General features: G+C 41.0%; 1 protein-coding gene across 1 annotated transcript in view; it reads left to right on the top strand.

Annotated features, from left to right (window-relative positions):
* Positions 1-2,471: 2,471 nt before the first annotated feature.
* The window catches only part of FLT4 (fms related receptor tyrosine kinase 4), a 354,612-nt gene continuing 336,358 nt past the window's right edge, over positions 2,472-20,725 (top strand). The window contains exon 1 of the mRNA XM_077474315.1: positions 2,472-2,980. Within this exon, the coding sequence (XP_077330441.1) occupies positions 2,923-2,980 (58 nt within the window). The 5' untranslated portion in view covers positions 2,472-2,922. The remainder of the gene's footprint in view (positions 2,981-20,725) is intronic.

Here is a 20,725-nt window from a genome sequence, read left to right as displayed (position 1 = left end):
ATTCCTATTACAAGGGATGTTTACATTCCTTGTAATAGGAATAAAAGTGATCAAATTTATTTTTTCAAAAAAAGCGTCAACATAAAAAAACAAAGTATAATTAACCAAAATTTTTTTTCTTTAAAAGTGACCCTGTCCCGTGTGCTCGCACGCAGAAGAGAATGCATATGTAAGTCCCACCCACATATGAAAACAGTGTTCAAACCATACATGTGAGGTATCAACGCAAACATTGGAGCGAGAACCATAATTGTGTCCCTGGACCTCCTCTGCAACTCAAAACATGTAACCAGTAAAAAAATTTCAAACGTCGCCTATGGAGATTTTTAAGTACCGAACTTTGGCGCCATTCCACGAGCGTGGGACATTTTTAAGCGTGACATATTAGGTATCTCTTTACTCGGAGTAACTTCATCTTTCACAATATGCAAAAACATTGGGCTAACTTTACTGTTTTTTGTTTTTTTTTAAAGTACAAAACTGTTTCTTTCCCAAAAAGAGTGTTAGAAAAATTGCTGCACAAATATCATGCGTTAGAATTGGCCTGGATGCGAAGTGGTTAAAGTGGTTGTTAACCCACCAGTGAATCTTTACATAATCCTATCTGTTTATTAATGTAATGGCCCCCTGTGACTGTTCTTTAAAAATAATGCTGTATATATCTTGTTTACAGGGCGCTGATCTGCCTGAATTGACCCGCCATCTCCTCTCTCAGCCCGACAGATGCAGTGGGCGGGGCAGGGGATCCCCAGCTGCTGTCAGTCAGGAGGGGAGGAGAAGTGAGGCAGCCCCGCCCGCTGCATCTGTCAGGCCAAGAGAGAAGAGAGAGATGGGTCAATGAGCACAGATCAGCACTCTGTAAACAAGGTATATACAGCATTATTTTTATAAAGCACAGTCAAGAGGGACCAATACATTAAAAAAACTGAGAATTATATTAAAAAGAAACAGTAATTTGAGCAGCAGGATGGGGCCAGGGGTGGGTGGCACGGACACGGAGCTGACAGGCAGAGAGGGGAGGGGGGAGAGGACACAGGAGACACAGAGGAGAGCTGCTGATGATGGAGGCACATACGGGGACAATGCCAGCCGTGATATATTGGGGTCAGCATACAGGGGGGAGGGTAGAAACTAGCCGGGTGAGCCAGATATTACAGGTGATACAGGGGGCCAAATGGCACAGCACAAGCACTGTGTTGTATAACATGCTTTAAAGGAGCAGGATCTTTATATTTTTTGGGCTAACAAAAGCTTTAAAGTGGTTGTACACCCTGTACAACCATTTTTACCTACAGGTAAACCTATTAATATTATTATTATTATTATTATACACAATTTATATAGCGCCAACAGTTTATGCAGCACTTTACAATGTATGGGGAGGGGCAACACAATTACAGTACAGCTCAATACAAAAGGAACAGGATGGCCCTGCTCCTAGAGCTTACATTTTAAAGGGAGGGGGTGTTGGTAAAAAAGGTAATAGCTTTGGTAATGGTAATGATTTGATGTGGGTGGCCTATATTAAGGCTTACCTATAGGTGCTGGAAGTATCTTCTAAACCTCCACGGTTTAGGAGATATTTGCGATAGACCTGTGCGCCGATGTCTACGCCGCATGCGCACTTTAGAAAGGGCAGATCGTGCCACTTCTAAACTGGCTCATGCCGTAACTGGCGGCTCCCATGCACATGCCCGGGAGTGACGTCACGCGACTCCGGCCAGCCACAGAGCCGGAGTTCGCGGCCCCGGAAGGAAGAGGGGTGAGGAACGCTCGCTGCTAGTGGGGACAGCGGTGACATCGCAAGGCTCCAATTTCAGGTAAGTGACATAGTTCATAGTAGCCCATTATGCTTTACCTTTGCAGGGAAATGAAGAGGAACTAAAACCCATCAGGTTTTACTTCCTCTTTAAGGCTCCATTCACATCTGCACATTCTGGAATCACATGAAAAATGGGCATCACGCTTGTAGTGCCATTAAGTGGTATTTGCACCCCAAATGTGGCCAGTAAATGTGCATGATGCACAGAGGCGGGTGGGGCCCTATGAGATTTTAGCAATTGGGTTTACAATTATTTAAAATCCAAGATTTGGAAAATCGCTGTGATCACGGCACTCCATGCGTCACGTGCATGCGTCAGGCGAGGCAGAGAGAAGCACTGTAGCGGATGACAGGTCTTAGGACAGGTAGACATCAATTCACAGCTCATCATCAGTGGTTAGAGATCTGCTCATCTGTGGCAAACCTTAGCAGTACATACCCAGCAGCAAACTATATGGCAGGTATGCCTTTATCTGAACAACCACGCATCAGAGAGGCTGGGGTGTTCGTAAAAACTAGTCTGCAGCAAGCAACAGATTAAAACAATAATAAATACATTCACACAGGAACTTCTATCCTCCCCACCCCCTTATCCCTCCTTTTCAAAAGTGCTGTACTTTAAAAGTTTTTTTTTTTCCTGGCAGCTTGGTGGAAATACAGAGAGAGCTCCCTCTAATAACACACATAGGAAAAGGAAACTGTTGTATAATGCATCCTCATCCCTGTGCACACACAGTCACACACACAAAAGTTTCCTCTGAGCTCCAAGGGATTCTTTAATTCTCATTCAGCACATCCTCAGGCAGAAGCATTTGGGGAGTAAAAATTTGGACGTATTCTTCAGCGTTCTCTCCCACCTGTGTCCAGCATTTCTAGCTAAAGTGATGCGTCACTAATAGTCACAGAAAACCAAGAGTGACACTCTTTTGTACATTGGTGGCCCTGCTGCTGACGTCGGTATCTTTTTGCGGCTCTTCTACACCATTTTTCATATTTTTTTTTCTTTTTCGCTTTTTTTTTCTTCCTGGGAATAAAATTGTCAGATTGAATTTTTTTTTCTGGTGGTGATACGGAAATCTCTGCGGAGGGGAACACTGGAAATGAAGAGAGTCCTCTGCGTGCTTTTCGGCATATGGCTGGCTACTTTTGACAGGACAGGTAAGAGTTTCGGTCTCTTTAAATGTGATTCTGATTAGCGTGATGAATAAGACCATATATGATTGCTGTATTGTGCAAATGAATGGACTTGCTGATAGTAAGGCTGGATTCACACCTACGCATATTTAGTGCTTTTTGCATTTTGCACTACAGGACATATTCCATGGGAAACCATATTAAATGGACTGTAGTGCAAATCTGCAAAAAGCACTAAAAATACATAGGTGTGAATCCAGCCTAATAGGTTAGTGTAAGGGTCACACAGGATACCAGCACTTGTTGCGACAAAACTGCATCAGTTGTAAGCGATTTTCAAGAGCGCCTTATTTTCATTTGAGGGCTCGTTTCTGCGTGAGATCTTTATTTGCTTACCAAGGTTAAATTAACCCCGTGTGTTGAAAATGAAACAGCCAACAGGAAATAATTTTGAGGCTATTAAGAGATGAACATGTTTGTAATTGAGCTTGCAAAAACGGTTCCCTTATCTCAGTAGAAGAAGGAATGATCATTTCAATGTAGTCCCAAACTGGGACTAAAACTCAAACACACGTGAGGTGTTATTATCTGCTTGTTATTTGAATTATTATCCTTTTATATTTGTTGTAGTGGGGATTTTTTGAAGCATCCTGCAGGGGTTAATATTATTTAACAAACAGTGAAACAAATATTGCAAGGGCTCTGTTCACAGGAGCTTACAATCAAGCAATACGTTGCAAATAAGATTATTGATAAGGGTATCATTTCATACTCCTACTTGATGAAAGGTTTCATGTGTATAAGCCCTACAGATGTATAGTAGGCAGGTACAGCAGAATTTACACCTGACCCTAATGTAGAAGGCCCGTCCTAAAATTTGTCATGGAATTTTTTTTTACCTGAATTTGAACATAGATAATTTTGACTTTAAAATTCCTTTTTTTTAGGAAGGGGCAGTGGTAACAATATGGATGTTTCTTAACAATCTTTCACCTTTGCCTAAAAGCTTTGTATTATTATGGTTCTTAGGCTGGATTCACACCTATGCTTTTTTAGTGCTTTTTGCATCTGTAAAATGCAAAAAGCACTAAAAATGTATAGGTGTGAATTCAGCCTAATGCCGCCTACACACAATCGGAATTCTCGTTGGAAAAAGCTCTAAAGGTTTTCCCGATTGAATTCTGACAGAATTCGGCTCAAGCTGTCTTGCCTACACATGGTCGAACCAAATTCCGATCTTTTATAACGCGGTGACATACAACACGTACGACGGGACTAGAAAAAGGAAGTTCAGTAGCCAATAGCTTCTGTCTCGTAGTTGAATCTGAGCATGCGTGATTTTTGGCATGTCGGAATTGCATACACGCGATCGGGAAAAGTGAGAACACGCTATCAATTTTTGGTTGGCAGAAATTCGGACAGCTAAATTCCGATGGAGCATACACACTGTCGCATTTTCCGATGAAAAGCTCTCATCTGTCTTTTTCTGGCCAGAATTCTGATCGTGTGTACGCTGCATTAGAGTCATTATATTTTAATGTATTATGATGGTCACGTTTACACACTTTGGTGGTAGAATAGTTTGCAGCCTTCTGTACCTGCTTTATAATGCTAAAGTGATTTCCAAACATTTTGGCCAAAAAGAGCTGTAGCCAACTGCAACCAATCAGAAGCATTGTTCCATGCTGTCATTGCAGATCAGAGAATTACTAGAACCTAGTTACTTGCGATTGGCAGCAGCCCAACTGGTTCCGATAATACATCTTTATGATGTATGGCTAACCTAAGAGTGCAACATGTCCATCTCAGTTCTGAAATGAAATCATAAATTATTAACACACAGCACAAGTAAACCATATGTTGGCCAGTTACACCCAAAATGTAAACAAGGTAAAATCTTGACCGCAGTAGACCCCTGTTTCCAAAACGCCCATAAACATCATGCAACATCTGTTATTGTCAGAGAATGGCTTACATAGGATTTAGACTGTAAAATGCACATCACAGCTAATCACCAGGAACTATTTGAACTTTTATAAGTGCTACACCACAACCTCAAACTCTTAATTAAACACTGCCGTGCTAACTGCTTAACCCCTAATATATCAAGCAAGCTAAACTTGGTGGACATCTGTTGTCTCTAGATCTGTAGGCATATCTTTAATAACATATACTAGAAGTGATGAATACGTGTTTTTTTTTTTCTATGGCAAAATGCCAGCTCAGCTGTCGTCGATTTTTGGTCTTTTTCAAAGGCTTCAAGGGAAATATAAAATTATGTCCATCCCTAACACACATGTCGAGTACAAGTGAGCTGTCCACGTCTGGGACACTGAATTATTTAATAAGGCAGAGCGAAAAAAGATAATGATAATGAGTAAAATGCTGTAACCCATAGTAACCGATAACATGAAAAACTGTCATGATGGATGACTCGTGATTGGCTGCAGTCAGCTGCAGCCCTTTGCTTTTAACTTTTTAATTTAGTATAATGCCTTTTCTAATCACAACAGTAATGCAAAGTCTTTTATTAAAAATTGCATTATTGTGTCATATCTTCCTGTTATGTAGCATACCAAACTTAAAGGAACCTGTTAGGATACAAACATAGCATTGGCATATGAGTTTTGCGTCTTTCAAAATGAAGTTGCCATTGCGTTTTGAAACGTGCAAACTAGGGGGCTGTCATCTTCATTCATACTTAACTAATTACAAAGAACCAATGTGGAGGTCTTGAGTTTGTTATCTGCAATTTCCACACCAATGACTTACTAGGTGTAGAAGGATGAAGATGACAGCTGCTCTAAAATCAAGTTGCAGTAAAATCATACTTCTATTCTGATAGGTTCCATCTAAAATAGAATGTATGTATCATTTTACCCATATCTTATATGGAAAGCTATCAAATATTATGACAGCTACAAGAACTGACAATGGGGGTTATTTACGAAAGGCAAATCCACTTTGCACTGAAAGTGCACTTGGAACTGCAGTTGTTCTAAATCTAAGGGGTAGAGCTGAAATGAGTGGAAGCTCTGCTGATTTTATCATCCAATCGTGTGCAAGCTAAAATTCTGTTTTTTTTTCCTTGCATGTCCCCCTTGGATCTACAGCGACTGCACTTCCAAGTGCACTTGCAGTGCAAAGTGGAGTTGCCTTTCGTAAATAACCCCCATTGGGGGTCTTTGATTACACATTTCTCAAAATTTTTCAATCTCTATCGTCTTTCTTTCTGAAGCTTCATAAAAATCTAATTTGTGATTTATCTATCTATCTATCTATCTATCTATCTATCTATCTATCTATCTATCTATCTATCTATCTATCTATCTATCTATCTATCTATCTCTCTATCTATCTATCTAACATAAAAAAAAATTAAATTATGATCAAATTGGCTTATAAATTTCGATCTCAGCAACGACCATTTTGAATCTTAGTAATGTTTACATGAAAATCTTTTGCTATACTCGATTCACACATTTATTTATTATACCCCTATTTGTCTTTACCAGACCTCAACATTTTTGTCAATCTGCTAGAAAATGTGTAATAAATTTTACATGGTCTTTACTTTGTGTTTGAATTCCAACCTGGGACCTATAAAGACAGCTGCTAACCCAACTACTGGGCATAATTAGGAAAGAAAACCCAACATCCCCAAACTCAATGAGTAGTAACCCCCAAGTTTACTGTGACTTTATTGGCAACTTATCTATAAAGTCCCAGTAAATATTTAAGGGTTACTACCTTTTTTCATCAAATGAAAATATGGCAAGGAATAAACTGTTCAGTATTCATTTTTCACAGGCTTGACATCGGTAGAATCAGATTTGTTGCTACATCACTATTTCGCTTTGAAATGTTCCTACAAGCAATCCATTCTGTCTCACACAGGGCAACCATTATATACCATATTACCAAAAGTACATGAACATTAATGGCATCCCAGTCTTAGTCCATAGAGTTCAATATTGAGTTGGCCCACCCTTCAATACTATAACAGCTTCAACACTTCTGGGTAGGCTATCCACAAGGTTTAGGAGTGTGTCTATGGGAATGTATGACCATTCTTCCAGAAGTGCATTTGTGAGGTCAGGCACTGATCTGGATGAGAAGGCCTGGCTCTCAGTCTCTGTACTGATTCATTCCAAAGGTATGAGGTTCAGGAGTCTGTGCTGACCAGTCAAGTTCCTCCACCCCAAACTTGCTTCTATGTCTTTATGAACCTTGCTTTGTGCACTGGTTCAAATCATTTGGTGGAGGGGGGATTATGGTGCGGGGTTGTTTTTCTGGGGTTGGGGTTGGCCCCTTAGTTCCAGTGAAGGGAACTCTTAAAGCATCAGCATACCAAGACATTTTGTACAATTTCATGCTCCCAACTTTTTGGGAATAGTTTTGGGATTGTCCCTTCCTGTTCCAACATGACTGTGCACCAGTGCACAAATATTCTCATAGACACCACACTCCTAAACCTTGTAGACAGCCTGCCCAGAAAAGTTGAAGATGTTATAGCTGCAAAGGACAGACCAACTCAATATTGAACCCTACGGACTAAGACTGGGATGAAATTAAAGTCCATGTGCGTGTAAAGGCAGACGCCCCAATACTTTTGATAATATAGTGTATCTACTACTATATGCAATCTCTTGCCGAAGAGATACTATTCTTGAGTAATGAAATGTATATTACACTGTTTACTACACAAATGACCTGTCTTGTCATGTAACAACTGTTACAGATCACTCTTAGTCAACATTGACACAGCCAGTTACTCTTGTCAAACCACCAGTGCTATCTCTTCTAACTATTCTACCCACTCTCAAGTCATATTATCAATCTGATCTCTATGGACTCTCTACCCTACAAAGGCATTTACAAGCTACAGTATGTTGTTACTAGCAGAGAGTGTATGTATTGTATGTAGTATACATACATATAGTACAGTGATGGCAAACATTGGCACCCCAGATTACCATGATTATCATTACCCATGATGCCCATGCACTCTGCAATGTAGTTGAACATCACGGGAAATGTAGTTCCAAAACATCTGGGGTGCCAAGTTTCGCCATCACTGATATAGTATATAATTAAGCCAATTAAGCAGTTGATCAAAGCACTACTAGTACTTCCTTTATTTACAAGTTGTGTGTTTTTGCTCATTTGCAGAACATTTGCTAAACATCTAATTTGCTAAACATAAAGCTGCATTTATCTTTTACATACTCTCTTTAATGATGTTCTTTCAGCACCTAGGAGGCTTATCCACATAGTGACAACAGATTACAGTACATGACTACATTGGGACCCAACAGCAAAATCATTTTGAAGTGTTTTGTTGAATTTATTGTAATATTTTTGAGCAGCAGATACATGGTATGGAAAACAAGAGTAACAAGTACAGCTACTGAAAAAGCACAAAAAATAATATTGTGTTATAACATAGCATTAGAGCTCCTTGAAGTTGTAGTTGCTCCCTGCCTCCAACAGTCAATACATATCTAAGGCCAGTATATTCTGACTGTGATACTACCCTCCATTATGTCCTTAGAATCCTAATTCAATTCTTATTACCTTCAAATTGTATCTAGTACATGAGTTCAGTAAAACAGAACATAAAAATGAGACAGTAATCCCCCGATCCAGGTGTTTTTTTGGGTAGAATAAGACTAAGAGGCCACTTTATAAAAGGGGGGGGGGGGGGGGTTGAGCTTGTTAAATGGACTGTAAACGTGGTTCTAAGGGTTCAAGGTTTTTTTTACCTTCACACATGAACCCTAATACTTCCTCCAGCGATGTGCATGAGAGCCTCGGCTGTCGGGGGACTCTCCCTCCTCATTGGCTGAGACAGAAGCGACAGCCAGTGAGCCAATGAAGAAAGAGAGGGCGCAGGGCCGATCCATTGCTCTATGTGTGAATGGACAAGCAGAACCATAGCTCGAGAGCGAACCTGATTGGGTGCTACCATTGCAAGCTGCTTGCTCTGGGGGCACTTGGCAGAAGGGAGGGGACCCAAGAAGAGGAGGATCGGGGCTGCTCTGTGCAAAATTTCTGCGTGGAGCAGGTAAGTATGACATGTTAATTGTTTTTTTTTTATTGTCTTTAATATTGCTTTAAGTCGCAAATTTATACAGGCATGCAGATGTCAGATCTCAGTAGAAACTTCAATCAGGTGGATTAGAACACCTGTCCCAATCTCTTTTTTTTCTTGAGCCAAGTAGCACATCAGCATTTGCTAACATTGCCCCCTTTCCTCTATATATCTAAAGGTGTTACAAAAGTAGCTTTGAAGGTTATGAAGTTAATGTGAGAGGAGGGTGATATGCCAGTCACACGCTGAAGACCATATTTAAAAGTCCAACTTCAGGAATTAGGCTACCCTATTCTTAAACTGCCCCCCCCCCCCCCAAAATGCATTCAAGTGTTACTAAACCCACAACAGTAAAATTAGTCAGTATAACGCATGCTTGTTATACTCACTGTGGAACCTAAGGGTTTAATCTTCTGCATTGTGTAAAAAGGGTGTTTGATCCTGTCTTCTCTGATTCTCCCCTTCTTTTACTGCCCCTAATCCGTCTGGTGATATTACAGAGCATTGGGGGCACTCTGCACATGCTCAGTTTAGGAAGCATTGCTAGATTTTTTGTTTTTGTTTTTGGGAGGGTGCATGTCATATGCACAGGGCCAATCATCACTGTCCAGACAGAGGATCAGGGGTCATACAGCCTCATATAGGACAGTCAGACGATAATGAAAACTCCTCCTACAAGCTTTAACCAGTGCTCGGCCAGGCACTGATGGAAGTCGCAAGACTGCTATAAAATGTTGATGAGAAAAGGGATTTAGCAGTTTATATTTACTAAAATAATTGCATTTCCATGTTCTGTGTACTGTGGGAGATCAGATATAGTGAATACAGGGTCCTTGGTTTAGTAACACGTTAATGCTTGTTAAGTCTAGAAGAGATGAAAAGGCTGTAATACTCATGTTACTCTCGGTCCAGCCAGCTCCAGCACACTCCTCTTTTCCCTCTAGTTAGTTTTCTGGGCTGTGGGTAGTTTTGCAGCATCTTCATGAACAATGCAGGGATATTAACCCTGCATTGTATGTGGAGAAGGCAGAAGTGCCACAGCAGCCAGGAGTGCCTTAGAGAAGAGGCTTCACAGGACTGTTCACACCACTGGAGGAAGAAATGAGGCAAGGATTACTGTATTTATCGGCGTATAACACACACAGGCGTATAAAACGCACATTCATTTTACGAGGGATTCAGGAAAAATTTTTAATTTTAAAGAGGGAACTTTGAAACAAAATAAGAGTCAGTGCCTATCTGCAGCCTCACAAGTGCCATCAATGCAGCCTCATCAGTCCACATCAATGCAGCCTCACCATTGCCATAAATGCAGCAGCCTCACCATTGCCCTCAATGCAGCAGCCTCATCATTGCCATCAATGCAGCCTGATCAATGCCCATCTGCAGTCTCACAAGTGTCATCAATGCAGCCTCATCAGTCCACATCAATGCAGCCTCACCATTGCCCTCAATGCAGCAGCCTCACCATTGCCCTCAATGCAGCAGCCTCATCATTGCCATCAATGCAGCCTGATCAATGCCCATCTGCAGTCTCACAAGTGTCATCAATGCAGCCTCATCAGTCCACATCAATGCAGCCTCATCATTAGCCTCAATGCAACAGCCTCCAAATTGCCTTCAATGCAGTAGCATTACCATTGCTATCAATTCAGCAGCCTCACCATTGCCATTAATGAAGCAGCCTCACCATTGCCATCAGTGCAGCCTGAGCAATGCCCATCTGCAGTCTCACAAGTGCCATCAATGCAGCCTCATCAGTCCACATCAATGTAGCCTCACCTTTGTCATCAATGCAGCAGCCTCAACACTGCCCTCAATGCAACAGCCTCACCATTGCCTTCAATGCAGCATCCTTACCATTGCCATCAATGCAGCAGTCTCACCATTGGTATCAATGAAGCAGCCTCACCATTGCTATCAGTGCAGCCTGATCGATGCCCATCTGCAGCCTAGAGGCGACAGGGAGGGGGGCGGGACAAGCACAGACAGATTACATACAGTGAGAATCTCCTATGATAGACAGAACAGTGGTCCAATGGCGGCCCAGGAGACGGGACTTCCTATTATAGTGGCTGCCAAGTAAACAGAAGATTCTCAGTGTATATAATCTGACGGCGCTCGTCCCGCCCCTCTCCCTGCTCCCTCCGAGGCAGATAAAATTGAAGTATTGGCGTATAACATGCACCTGCTATTTGCACCCGATTTTCATGGTGAAAAAGTGAGTGTTAGTACTTTATACTCCTGCAACCCTCGACTGAATGAGCAGTTAACCCTTTGCAGTGGGGGAAGAGTAGATTTAATTAATGGAGTTAGGCTTTAAGGAATGTAAGATGTGAATTGTTAAGGATACTGGCAAATTTCTGATTACATTAAGTTGTGCATTTGGCTTTTAACTTCAGTAAAGAATTAGAATTGTTTTTTTCAAGGCTGCTGCTAGACTTTGTCTGCCACAAGCACAACATTTGCCATTTACTGATAGTTGGAGAACATATCAATTTTAGCATGGATTTGGGCTATCTAAGGATCTATTTTTTTTTTTTATAGGAAATCAAAATAGTGAGGTGAGAAGGCAAAACAGTTCAGTCCAGAATCCTATTGCTATTGGGCAGGACCACCAAATATGCTTAATTTTACCATCAGAATCAAAGACACTGAAACCTGTCATAGAGGAATAGGGATGAAAGTGTGGAGGTGGGCTATTCTGATGGAGACTCAATATCATCTCTACATAACCTTATAGGCAAATTCTATACTAGTTGTATGAAAGAGCATTTAGAAATTAAAATCCATATTAATACCCAGTCTTCAATGAGGGCCTAAGAATGGTTTGAGAGATAGGATGGGGAGTTCAACTGTGAATAAAGAAGGAATATTAAGTCTTCTAGTCACATATGTTCAAAGAATGGTTAGCAGAATCCCTGCAACCCATTAGAGAGGAAAGTCAGTGGCAAATTTGAATACATCTTAAGAATTCTGTGGCAGAAGGGTGTGCCAGATCTGTAATAGTTTCCCAAGTGTCGGGTTTGTGGGAGTGGAGGTGTTAAGCTGTGTAAAAGTTATGTGATAGCCACCATTTAAAGCAGTATTAATCCCAAAACCCCAAAATGTCATATATTGCAGTTTACCAATCATTACATGTGGTGACTGCATTTGTGTTCTGTTCTAAGTGATTTTCCCTGGTGATCTGGCCATTAACACACCTATATTCACATACCCCCACTCTGGATGAAGGAGCACAGGTGCCTCTTTGGACAGCAGCATTGTTAAACTGGAGGGAGGGGGTGTTAGATGCCCTAGCATTTAACATGCCCCACACTTTATAAGCAGTTACAGCAACATTTTATTTCTTTTGAAATAAACGTTTTACATAAAAGCTGACCATTAAAAGGACCTCTGTCTGTGGTAAATGGTTTGTCTCATCCCTGTAACTGCTATGTATACAGAAGAGCTTGTTCAGTGGAAAAAGAACAGGCTAATTGGCCAGATTACCGAGTGAAAATAAGGGAAAGAAAGCCTAAAAGGAAAAATGAATACCGCCACCACATCTAAAAATTGGTAAGCTGCAATATAATAAACATTTGCTTTTGTATTTAAAACCACTTTAAAGACAGGATTGGAGGTATGAATTTCGGAGGGATCCAGGTGATAGAGGCATGTGCTATGGCTGATCCATAGAAGGTTTTGTAGTTTATCTAAAGAGGTGGTTTGGTTTTGACATGTATTATGGGCTGCTTAAAAAAATATTTTGATATAGTTGGGACAGCCAAACCGCAACTGATGATGTTCTTAAACATTGTTTGTCTGGAAATTATAGAGTGATTTTGATGCAAAATGTAGGATAAAGTATAGCTTTGTATTAATTGGGCGGCGATGTGGGCACAGATATTAGGAGTGTATGAAAGTAATCTAGCAGTTTGGGGAGGATAGCCATTTAGTAGCATAAATGGGGCCAAACAAGGGGTTTCTATGGGATTCCAAAATATTTAGGGTTTCTCAAATTCAACAAAAGCAAGGATAATCATTTTTTTGTGTTTAGGGAATTATAAGTAGAGGTAAGTTTAGTGGCGTGGTAATCTAGGGTAGTGTGTGCCCAGGCTTGGAACTTGGATTGGTTAAGTTGAAAGACAGAGATAAAAGACAGGTTATCTTTAGTTTGGAAAAGGGATGAGAATGTAATATTGTTTGGGAAAGGGTAAGTAAAATATTGGATGATGTCCCAAAGAATGAAAAACGCTTGGGACAGAGCTAAGCAGAGAATAAAGATAACTGTAAGCGCAAAGAAAGTGTAACTGTAAACATATAAGTGGGCGGATAGGGCAAATAGTTGTGTTTGTCCATAAAAGATCAATACTGTATGATGATTGGTGGCTGCTGTCCTCAGAGAAAGCCAGCTCTGTACACAGGTTAAGAAAAAGGGAGAACACAGGAAGCGCCATCACATGTTGCAAGGGGTCCGCTGTAGATCCAGTGGCCACCAGGAAGTTGGCCGGAACCAGCGTGGAATGCAAGGAAATGACGCCACCGGAAGTGGAGAAGCAGGTGGCGCTTCCTGTGTTGTCCCTTTTTCTTACACTCTGTCAGTAGCTCACTGGCAGAGATCACCATAAGTGCAGAGCTGGCTTGTGTATATATATATATATTTTTATAAATGGAAAACCGTTTTACACTATCCAGAGCCTTCTTTTATTTTATTTCCTGCGGATGGAGAGAGGCTAGCAAACCACAAAAGTTCCAAGAGGGGAAGGGGGATTCTGTGGGTTCATAAATGTGTGTAGGACCTCTGTGGATGCAAGATCTTACCATCTGGTGAGTAAGCAGTTTGATGGTTTGGTTGAGGTCAAAGTTAATATATGTCTGAGATCTGTTAGCACTAGCAGTTCCTCTGGATAGTGGACCGGACATATTACACTAATAGTACATTAGAGTATATATTCTACTAAGTTTTTAGTGCAATTTAAGTTTAATATAATGAACTGTATATTTTGCTCCTTTTTTGCTAGATGCTTTTTATGTGTTAGCACAGTTTATTGATTGGTTTATTGAAGTAAAATACAGTACACAAAGATATAAATTTTATCATGTATATTAGCTACTTCTATGAGCTTGATATTTGGATTTTCGAGGATCAACATAGCAAGTGGTTTAAGGATAATAAATAATAATAAATAATACAATTGATGGAGGAAAACGGGCAATCATGCCTGGTGCCTGTTTCTCTGGGAAGGAATTGTGGGGGGGCTGAGGATGATCCTGCATATGAAACTTTGGCAGTGGGAAAGGTATAACAGGCTCAGACTCTAGAGAAGAATTGACATCTTTAATTTTATTAAAAGTGGTGGTAATCACAGGAGAAGGTATGAAAATCTAGTTGTATGTTTAGTGAAAGAAGAAAGCCTGGTCTTTGATGTAAAGTATAGATAAGGGCAAGGATTTTTGCAAACAACTTAATGTCAGAATAAAGAAAATGGAAGTGGGATTGGCTGTAAGTATGTTGTTAGGGCTTCCAATTTTAATAGGGTGGGGGATAGGGAGTATTCGAGGTGCCTTGCTAGGAGAGGTCCTGGTTTTGTGGCTGAAAAGTAGAATTTTTCATGAGCAGAGTTCTTTTTCACTTTTGTCATTTCAAGTAAATTGAATTCAGTCTGAGTAGCCTCAGGGTGGTTTTTGAGGTTTGGAGATGGTGAAAGTTTAAATGTTTTCTCTTGGTCTGCTAAGAGAGAAGTTTGATGTTGGATGGCCTTTGTTTTTTCTTAGCACAGCTATGGTGATATTGGCTCCTCTCAGGCAGGGGCGGACTGACCATTGGACCACTCGGGCACTTCCGGAGGGCCTCATGCCACTAGGGGGCCCCATCAGGGTTGCCAGCCTCAGTAAAACAAGGGAAAGTATGTAAAAATCTGTGTTTTTTTTTACATCTGTCTCTCAAATGTCCCTTACCGACATCCTTTTTGATCTAAAAATCCCGAGATTATAGCTGCCCCACCTCTCCAGTACCTTCTCAGCCAATAGAAACATGTCTGTGTATACTGTGTGATTGTATACTGTGTGTGTTTGTGTATACTGTGTGGCCCCATAATGTCGTATTGCCTGGGGGCCCCATAATCTCTTATTGCCCGGGGGCCCTATAAGTTTTCAGTCCGTCCCGGCTCTCAGGGTTGCTTTATGATCTACCCAGACAATAATAGGGGAGTTGCTGGTTGCAGAATTGTTTTGGAAATAGGACATGAGATCATCTTGCAGATAAAACATCTGAAATTGCGTGTGAAGACCAGAGTTTGTCGCTACTGGACTCATCCATTAATTGCGCAGCGCAGGATATTTTTCCAACATGTATGTACAGCTAGTGGTGTATTGAAATGGATCGTGGGCTCATTAGGGGTATATACAGTGGTGTGAAAAAGTGTTTGCCCCCTTCCTCATTTCCTGTTCCTTTGCATGTTTGTCACACTTAAGTGTTTCGGAACATCAAACCAATTTAAACAATAGTCAAGGACAACACAAGTAAACACAAAATGCAATTTGTAAATGAAGGTGTTTATTATTAAAGGTGAAAAAAAATCCAAACCATCATGGCCCTGTGTGAAAAAGTGATTGCCCCCCTTGTTAAAACATACTATAACTGTGGTTGTCCACACCTGAGTTCAATTTCTCTAGCCACACCCAGGCCTGATTATTGCCACACCTGTTCACAATCAAGGCATCACTTAAATAGGAGCTGCTTGACACAGTAAGGTCCACCAGAAGATCCTTAAAAGCTACACATCATGCCGAGACCCAAAGAAATTCAGGAACAATTGAGAAAGAAAGTAATTGAGATCTATCAGTCTGGAAAGGGTTATAAAGCCATTTCCAAAGCTTTGGGAATCCAGCGAACCACAGTGAGAGCCATTATCCACAAATGGTGAAGACATGGAACAGTGGTGAACCTTCCCAGGAGTGGCCGGCCGCCCAAAATTACCCCAAGAGCGCAGCGACGACTCATCCAAGAGGTCAGAAAAGACCCCACAACAACGTCCAAAGAACTGCAGGCCTCACTTGCCTCAGTTAAGGTCAGCGTTCATGCCTCCACCATCAGGAAAAGACTGGGCAAAAATGGCCTGCATGGCAGAGTTCCAAGGAGAAAACCACTGCTGAGCAAAAAGAACATCAAAGCTTGTCTCAATTTCTCCACAACACATCTTGATGATCCCCAAGACTTTTGGGACAACATTCTGTGGACCGATGAGACAAAAGTGGAACTCTTTGGAAGGTGTGTGTCCAAGTATATCTGGCGTAGAAGGAACACTGCATTTCATAAAAAGAACATTATACCAACAGTAAAATATGGTGGTGGTAGTGTAATGGTCTGGGGCTGTTTTGCTGCTTCAGGACCTGGAAGACTTGCAGTGATAAAAGGAACTATGAATTCTGCTGTCTACCAAGAGATCCTGAAGGAGAATGTCCGACCATCTGTTCGTGTACTCAAGCTGAAACGAACTTGGGTTCTGCAGCAGGACAATGATCCTAAACACACCAGCAAGTCCACCACCGAATGGCTGAAGAAAAACAAAATGAAGACTTTGGAGTGGCCTAGCCAAAGTCCTGACCTGAATCCTATTGAGATGTTGTGGTATGACCTTAAAAAGGCCGTTCATGCTCGAAAACCCTCTAATGTAACTGAATTAGGACAATTCTGCAAAGATGAGTGGGCCAAAATTCCTCCAGGACGCTGTAAAAGCCTCATTGCACGTTATCGCAAATGCTTTGTTGCAGTTGTTGCTGCTAAGGGTGGCCCAACCAGTTATTAGGTTTAGGGGGCAATCACTTTTTCACACAGGGCCATGATGGTTTAGAATATTTTTCACCTTTAATAATAAACACCTTCATTTACAAATTGCATTTTGTGTTTACTTGTGTTGTCCTTGACTATTGTTTAAATTGGTTTGATGTTCCGAAACACTTAAGTGTGACTAACATGCAAAGGAACAGGAAATGAGGAAGGGGGCAAACACTTTTTCACACCACTGTAAATGGTCTATGAAGCATTGTAAGCAATTGCAAGTTTTTTTTTTTTAAATTGTGGTTTTTCATCATTTGCTATAATTTTTAAGTTTTGTAATGTGAAAATCAAATAGGGCAACTTCAAAAACACTTCTAAACTAAAACGAAAGACACGTTTGGCGTCTGAAACGTCAGAAACGTCTGCGTCTGAACTCATTTTTTTGCCTTCAAAGAAAAGCCTCTAAACGCAACTGCCTAAAAACGACATAAAATTAACCTGTGTACGTGTACGCATAAGATAACATTGGATGAGTTCAGGGGCAGCTGAAAAAAGCATCCAACTGCCTCCAAACGTCTGTTTACCAACAGCAGTGTACATGAGGCCTTACTGTTCTATCTTTATCCCCAAGCACATTTGCAGACATTTGGATCTGTCCATCTTACGATGGAAAATCATCCCCGATGTTTAGACACTCATTATTAGTCCAAAAATGTCACCGAGCAAGATCAACTAGACTCTGGCTCCCCCCTACAAGAGATTACCTACAACTCTCTTAATGCATTTAGGCAAGGGACTAAGAACAAACAGAGGAACCAATATCTGCAATTTATTTTCAGATTATTAGCTCTACAGAACTAAAATCTCCTTAATACTGAGCATCTGGATGACATTTCACACAGACTTTACTCTCAGGATATATGAAAAATACCGCTGCTAATAAGTTAAAAAAAGAAATTGCATTAGAGCATCAAACAGAACTTATCACTTACCAGATGTTCACACAACACTCCCGAGGGACTGTAGCTTATGTTATTTTGTGGATAGCCTGTGCTATATCATGGGTTTCACTGTGGCTTTGCAGCACTGTCTAAATATATGCTGTACACTGTGCTTTCAAGTCTTGGCTGTAAGGTGCCTAGTAAAGATGGAAAGCAGTACATAGTCTTGTCCACTAGTGGGCGACAAGTGCAGCATCCATGAATTTCAGGCTGTCAAACAAACGAGAGCACTTTAGTATTATGATAACGTTTGTTTGTGTTGAGGACCCCAGCTACTTTACAAATAGGTCCTTGTTTAATACAATTTGTATTATGTATAATACAAAATGCACTATTTAACTTTTTCTTTAGCATTATTACAGATTTTTATTTGTTACGCACAACAGGTTAGTTTTCCGTTTATTTTTTTTTTAGTTACATTACATATTGACATAATTATTTTTATGTTCTGTTTCTTAGATTGTTATTCTAGTTTTAAATGCTAAAGGATGGCTGTATTTTTGCTCTTAAAGCCTAACTCCAGCCATTGTTTTGTCTTTGTGTTTTTTTGTTATCTATAGGTAGATACAAAACACCAATTAATGCAGATGTGTAAAATTTAAATTAAAAAATTATTAAATGTATTTTTGAATACAACTAGAGTGAGTACCTGAATTTTATTTGATTTTCACCTCTTGTAATCCTTGTTTACAGTAGAACTTTGGAAAAGAACTAGGGGCCAAACAACTGGGCTGCTTGCAAATAAGATGACAATAAATGTGTTGATAGGAAACATATCCAGTGTCGTGCACCCCTACTTGCATTTTTGTCAAACATGATGTGCAGGACCCCTTACAGCTGCTGCTTCTCCATTGACTACACAGACTGGCTGCACACATCTCCAGGCCAGAGCCATTGATAAGGGGTAGCATCTGCCCTCTTGTATGGAGCCCAGACCCATAAATTCAATAGGGGGGCTCAGAGCAGCAGGAGTGGGTGCAATTACTGGAACCATTCCCCTTATGGCCCTCCCTGTGTTTACAATGCTTCAGTTTGTAAACAAATAGGGAGCTTCTGTACAGAGCACTACATGTTCTTCACTCTGCAGAAAGAAAAAAAACATGACTGAGGGCTTATTCAATCACAGGTATTCTGGTTGTATGTATGAGTGGTTTGTTCATGCATCTGCAGCTGTCTGTTAGACTTGGTTTACTGTTCCTGTCAGCTAGGCTGTATAGGACTTCATGATTTCTAACAGCTGCCATGCTCCAGATGATAAAAAGAATGCCTCTTCTTGCTGTACTGGCTCCTGCCCCCATGTGAATGAGCCATCAACAGCCTTACCCTCTTCTATCAGCATGATCTTGCATGCAAATACTTGGATATGTGGTTGCCACCATACAGCTGCAGCCTATCTGGATTGTATGCAAACCCCTATGCTCTTTGGCACACAAGTATACAATTTTATGGAGGTTGTACAGTCCTCTGAACCCCTGTGAATTAACCCTAAACAGTTTTCATATATATTTGTTTTTATCTCTCTAATGCCGCGTACACACGATCAGAATTTCGGCCAGCAAAAGACCGATGAGAGCTTTTCATCGGAAAATGCGACCGTGTGTATGCTCCATTGGAATTTAGCTTGCCGAATTCCCAGCAGCAAAAATTTGATAGCATGTTCTGAATTTTCCTGATGGAAAAACGTTCTATCGGAAATTCCGATAATGTGTATGCAATTCCGACGTGCAAAAACTCACGTATGCTCAGATTCAACTACGAGATGGAAGCTATTGGCTACTAGGTATTGAACTTCCTTTTTCTAGTCCCGTCGTACGTGTTGTACGTCACCTTGTTCTTGGCCGTTGGAATTTGGTGTGACCACGTGTAAGCAAGACAGTTTGAGAGGAATTCCATTGGAATTTCCGATGGGAAAACCATCAGACCTTTTTCGACGAGAATTCTGATCGTGTGTACGCAGCATAACAGTGGCGGCTGGTGCTAAAAATGTTGGGGGGGGGGGGGGGGGTGCAAGCAAACTGATAAATTCTGAAAAAAAACCATCAATTGCAGCCTCACTGTGTCCATCATATGCAGTCACTGTGCCCCATAAAATGCACTCACTGTGTCATCAATTGCAGCCTCTGTACCCATCATATACAGCCTGTGGGCATCATACATCCTCTGTGCCCATCATATGTAGTCTTTGTGCCCATCTTATGTAGCATGTGCCCATCATATGATGCCTGTGCCTGTCATATACAGCTTTTGCCCATCATATACAGCATGTGCCCATCATATGCAGCATGTGCCCGTCATATGCAGCTTCTGCCCATCATATGCAGCCTGTGCCTGTCATATGCAGCTTCTGCCCACCATATGCAGCCCGTGCCCATCTTATGCAGCCTGTGCCCAACATATGCAGCCACTGTGACCCCCCCCCCCCAACCCGCTCGTCCGCCATCAGACTGGAACTTACCCCATGTACTGGAAATGGAGCGAGTACAAAGAAGGGCAACTAAGCTAATAAAGGGTCTGGAGGATATTAGTTATGAAGAAAGGTTGCGAGCACTGAACTTATTCTCTTTGGAGAAGAGACGCTTGAGAGGGGATATGATTTCAATTTATAAATACCGTACTGGTGATCCCACAATAGGGATAAAACTTTTTTGCAGAAGTTAGTTTAACAAGACTCGTGGCCACTCATTAAAATTAGAAGAAAAAAGGTTTAATCTCAAACTACGTAGAGGGTTCTTTACTGTAAGAGTGGCAAGGATGTGAAATTCCCTTCCACAGGCGGTGGTTTCAGCGGGGAGCATTGATGGTTTCAAAAAACAATTAGATAAGCACCTGAACGACCGAAACATACAGGGATATACAATGTAATACTGACATATGATCACACACATAGGTTGAACTTGTGTCTTTTTTCAACC

The sequence above is a fragment of the Lithobates pipiens genome, unplaced genomic scaffold (genome assembly GCF_037356315.1).
Source record: "Lithobates pipiens isolate NorthernLeopardFrog02 unplaced genomic scaffold, aLitPip1_a1.2 Scaffold_8, whole genome shotgun sequence".
NCBI lineage: Eukaryota > Metazoa > Chordata > Amphibia > Anura > Ranidae > Lithobates > Lithobates pipiens.
Note: the sequence above shows the minus strand (reverse complement) of the source record. Positions and strands in the feature narration are given on the sequence as shown.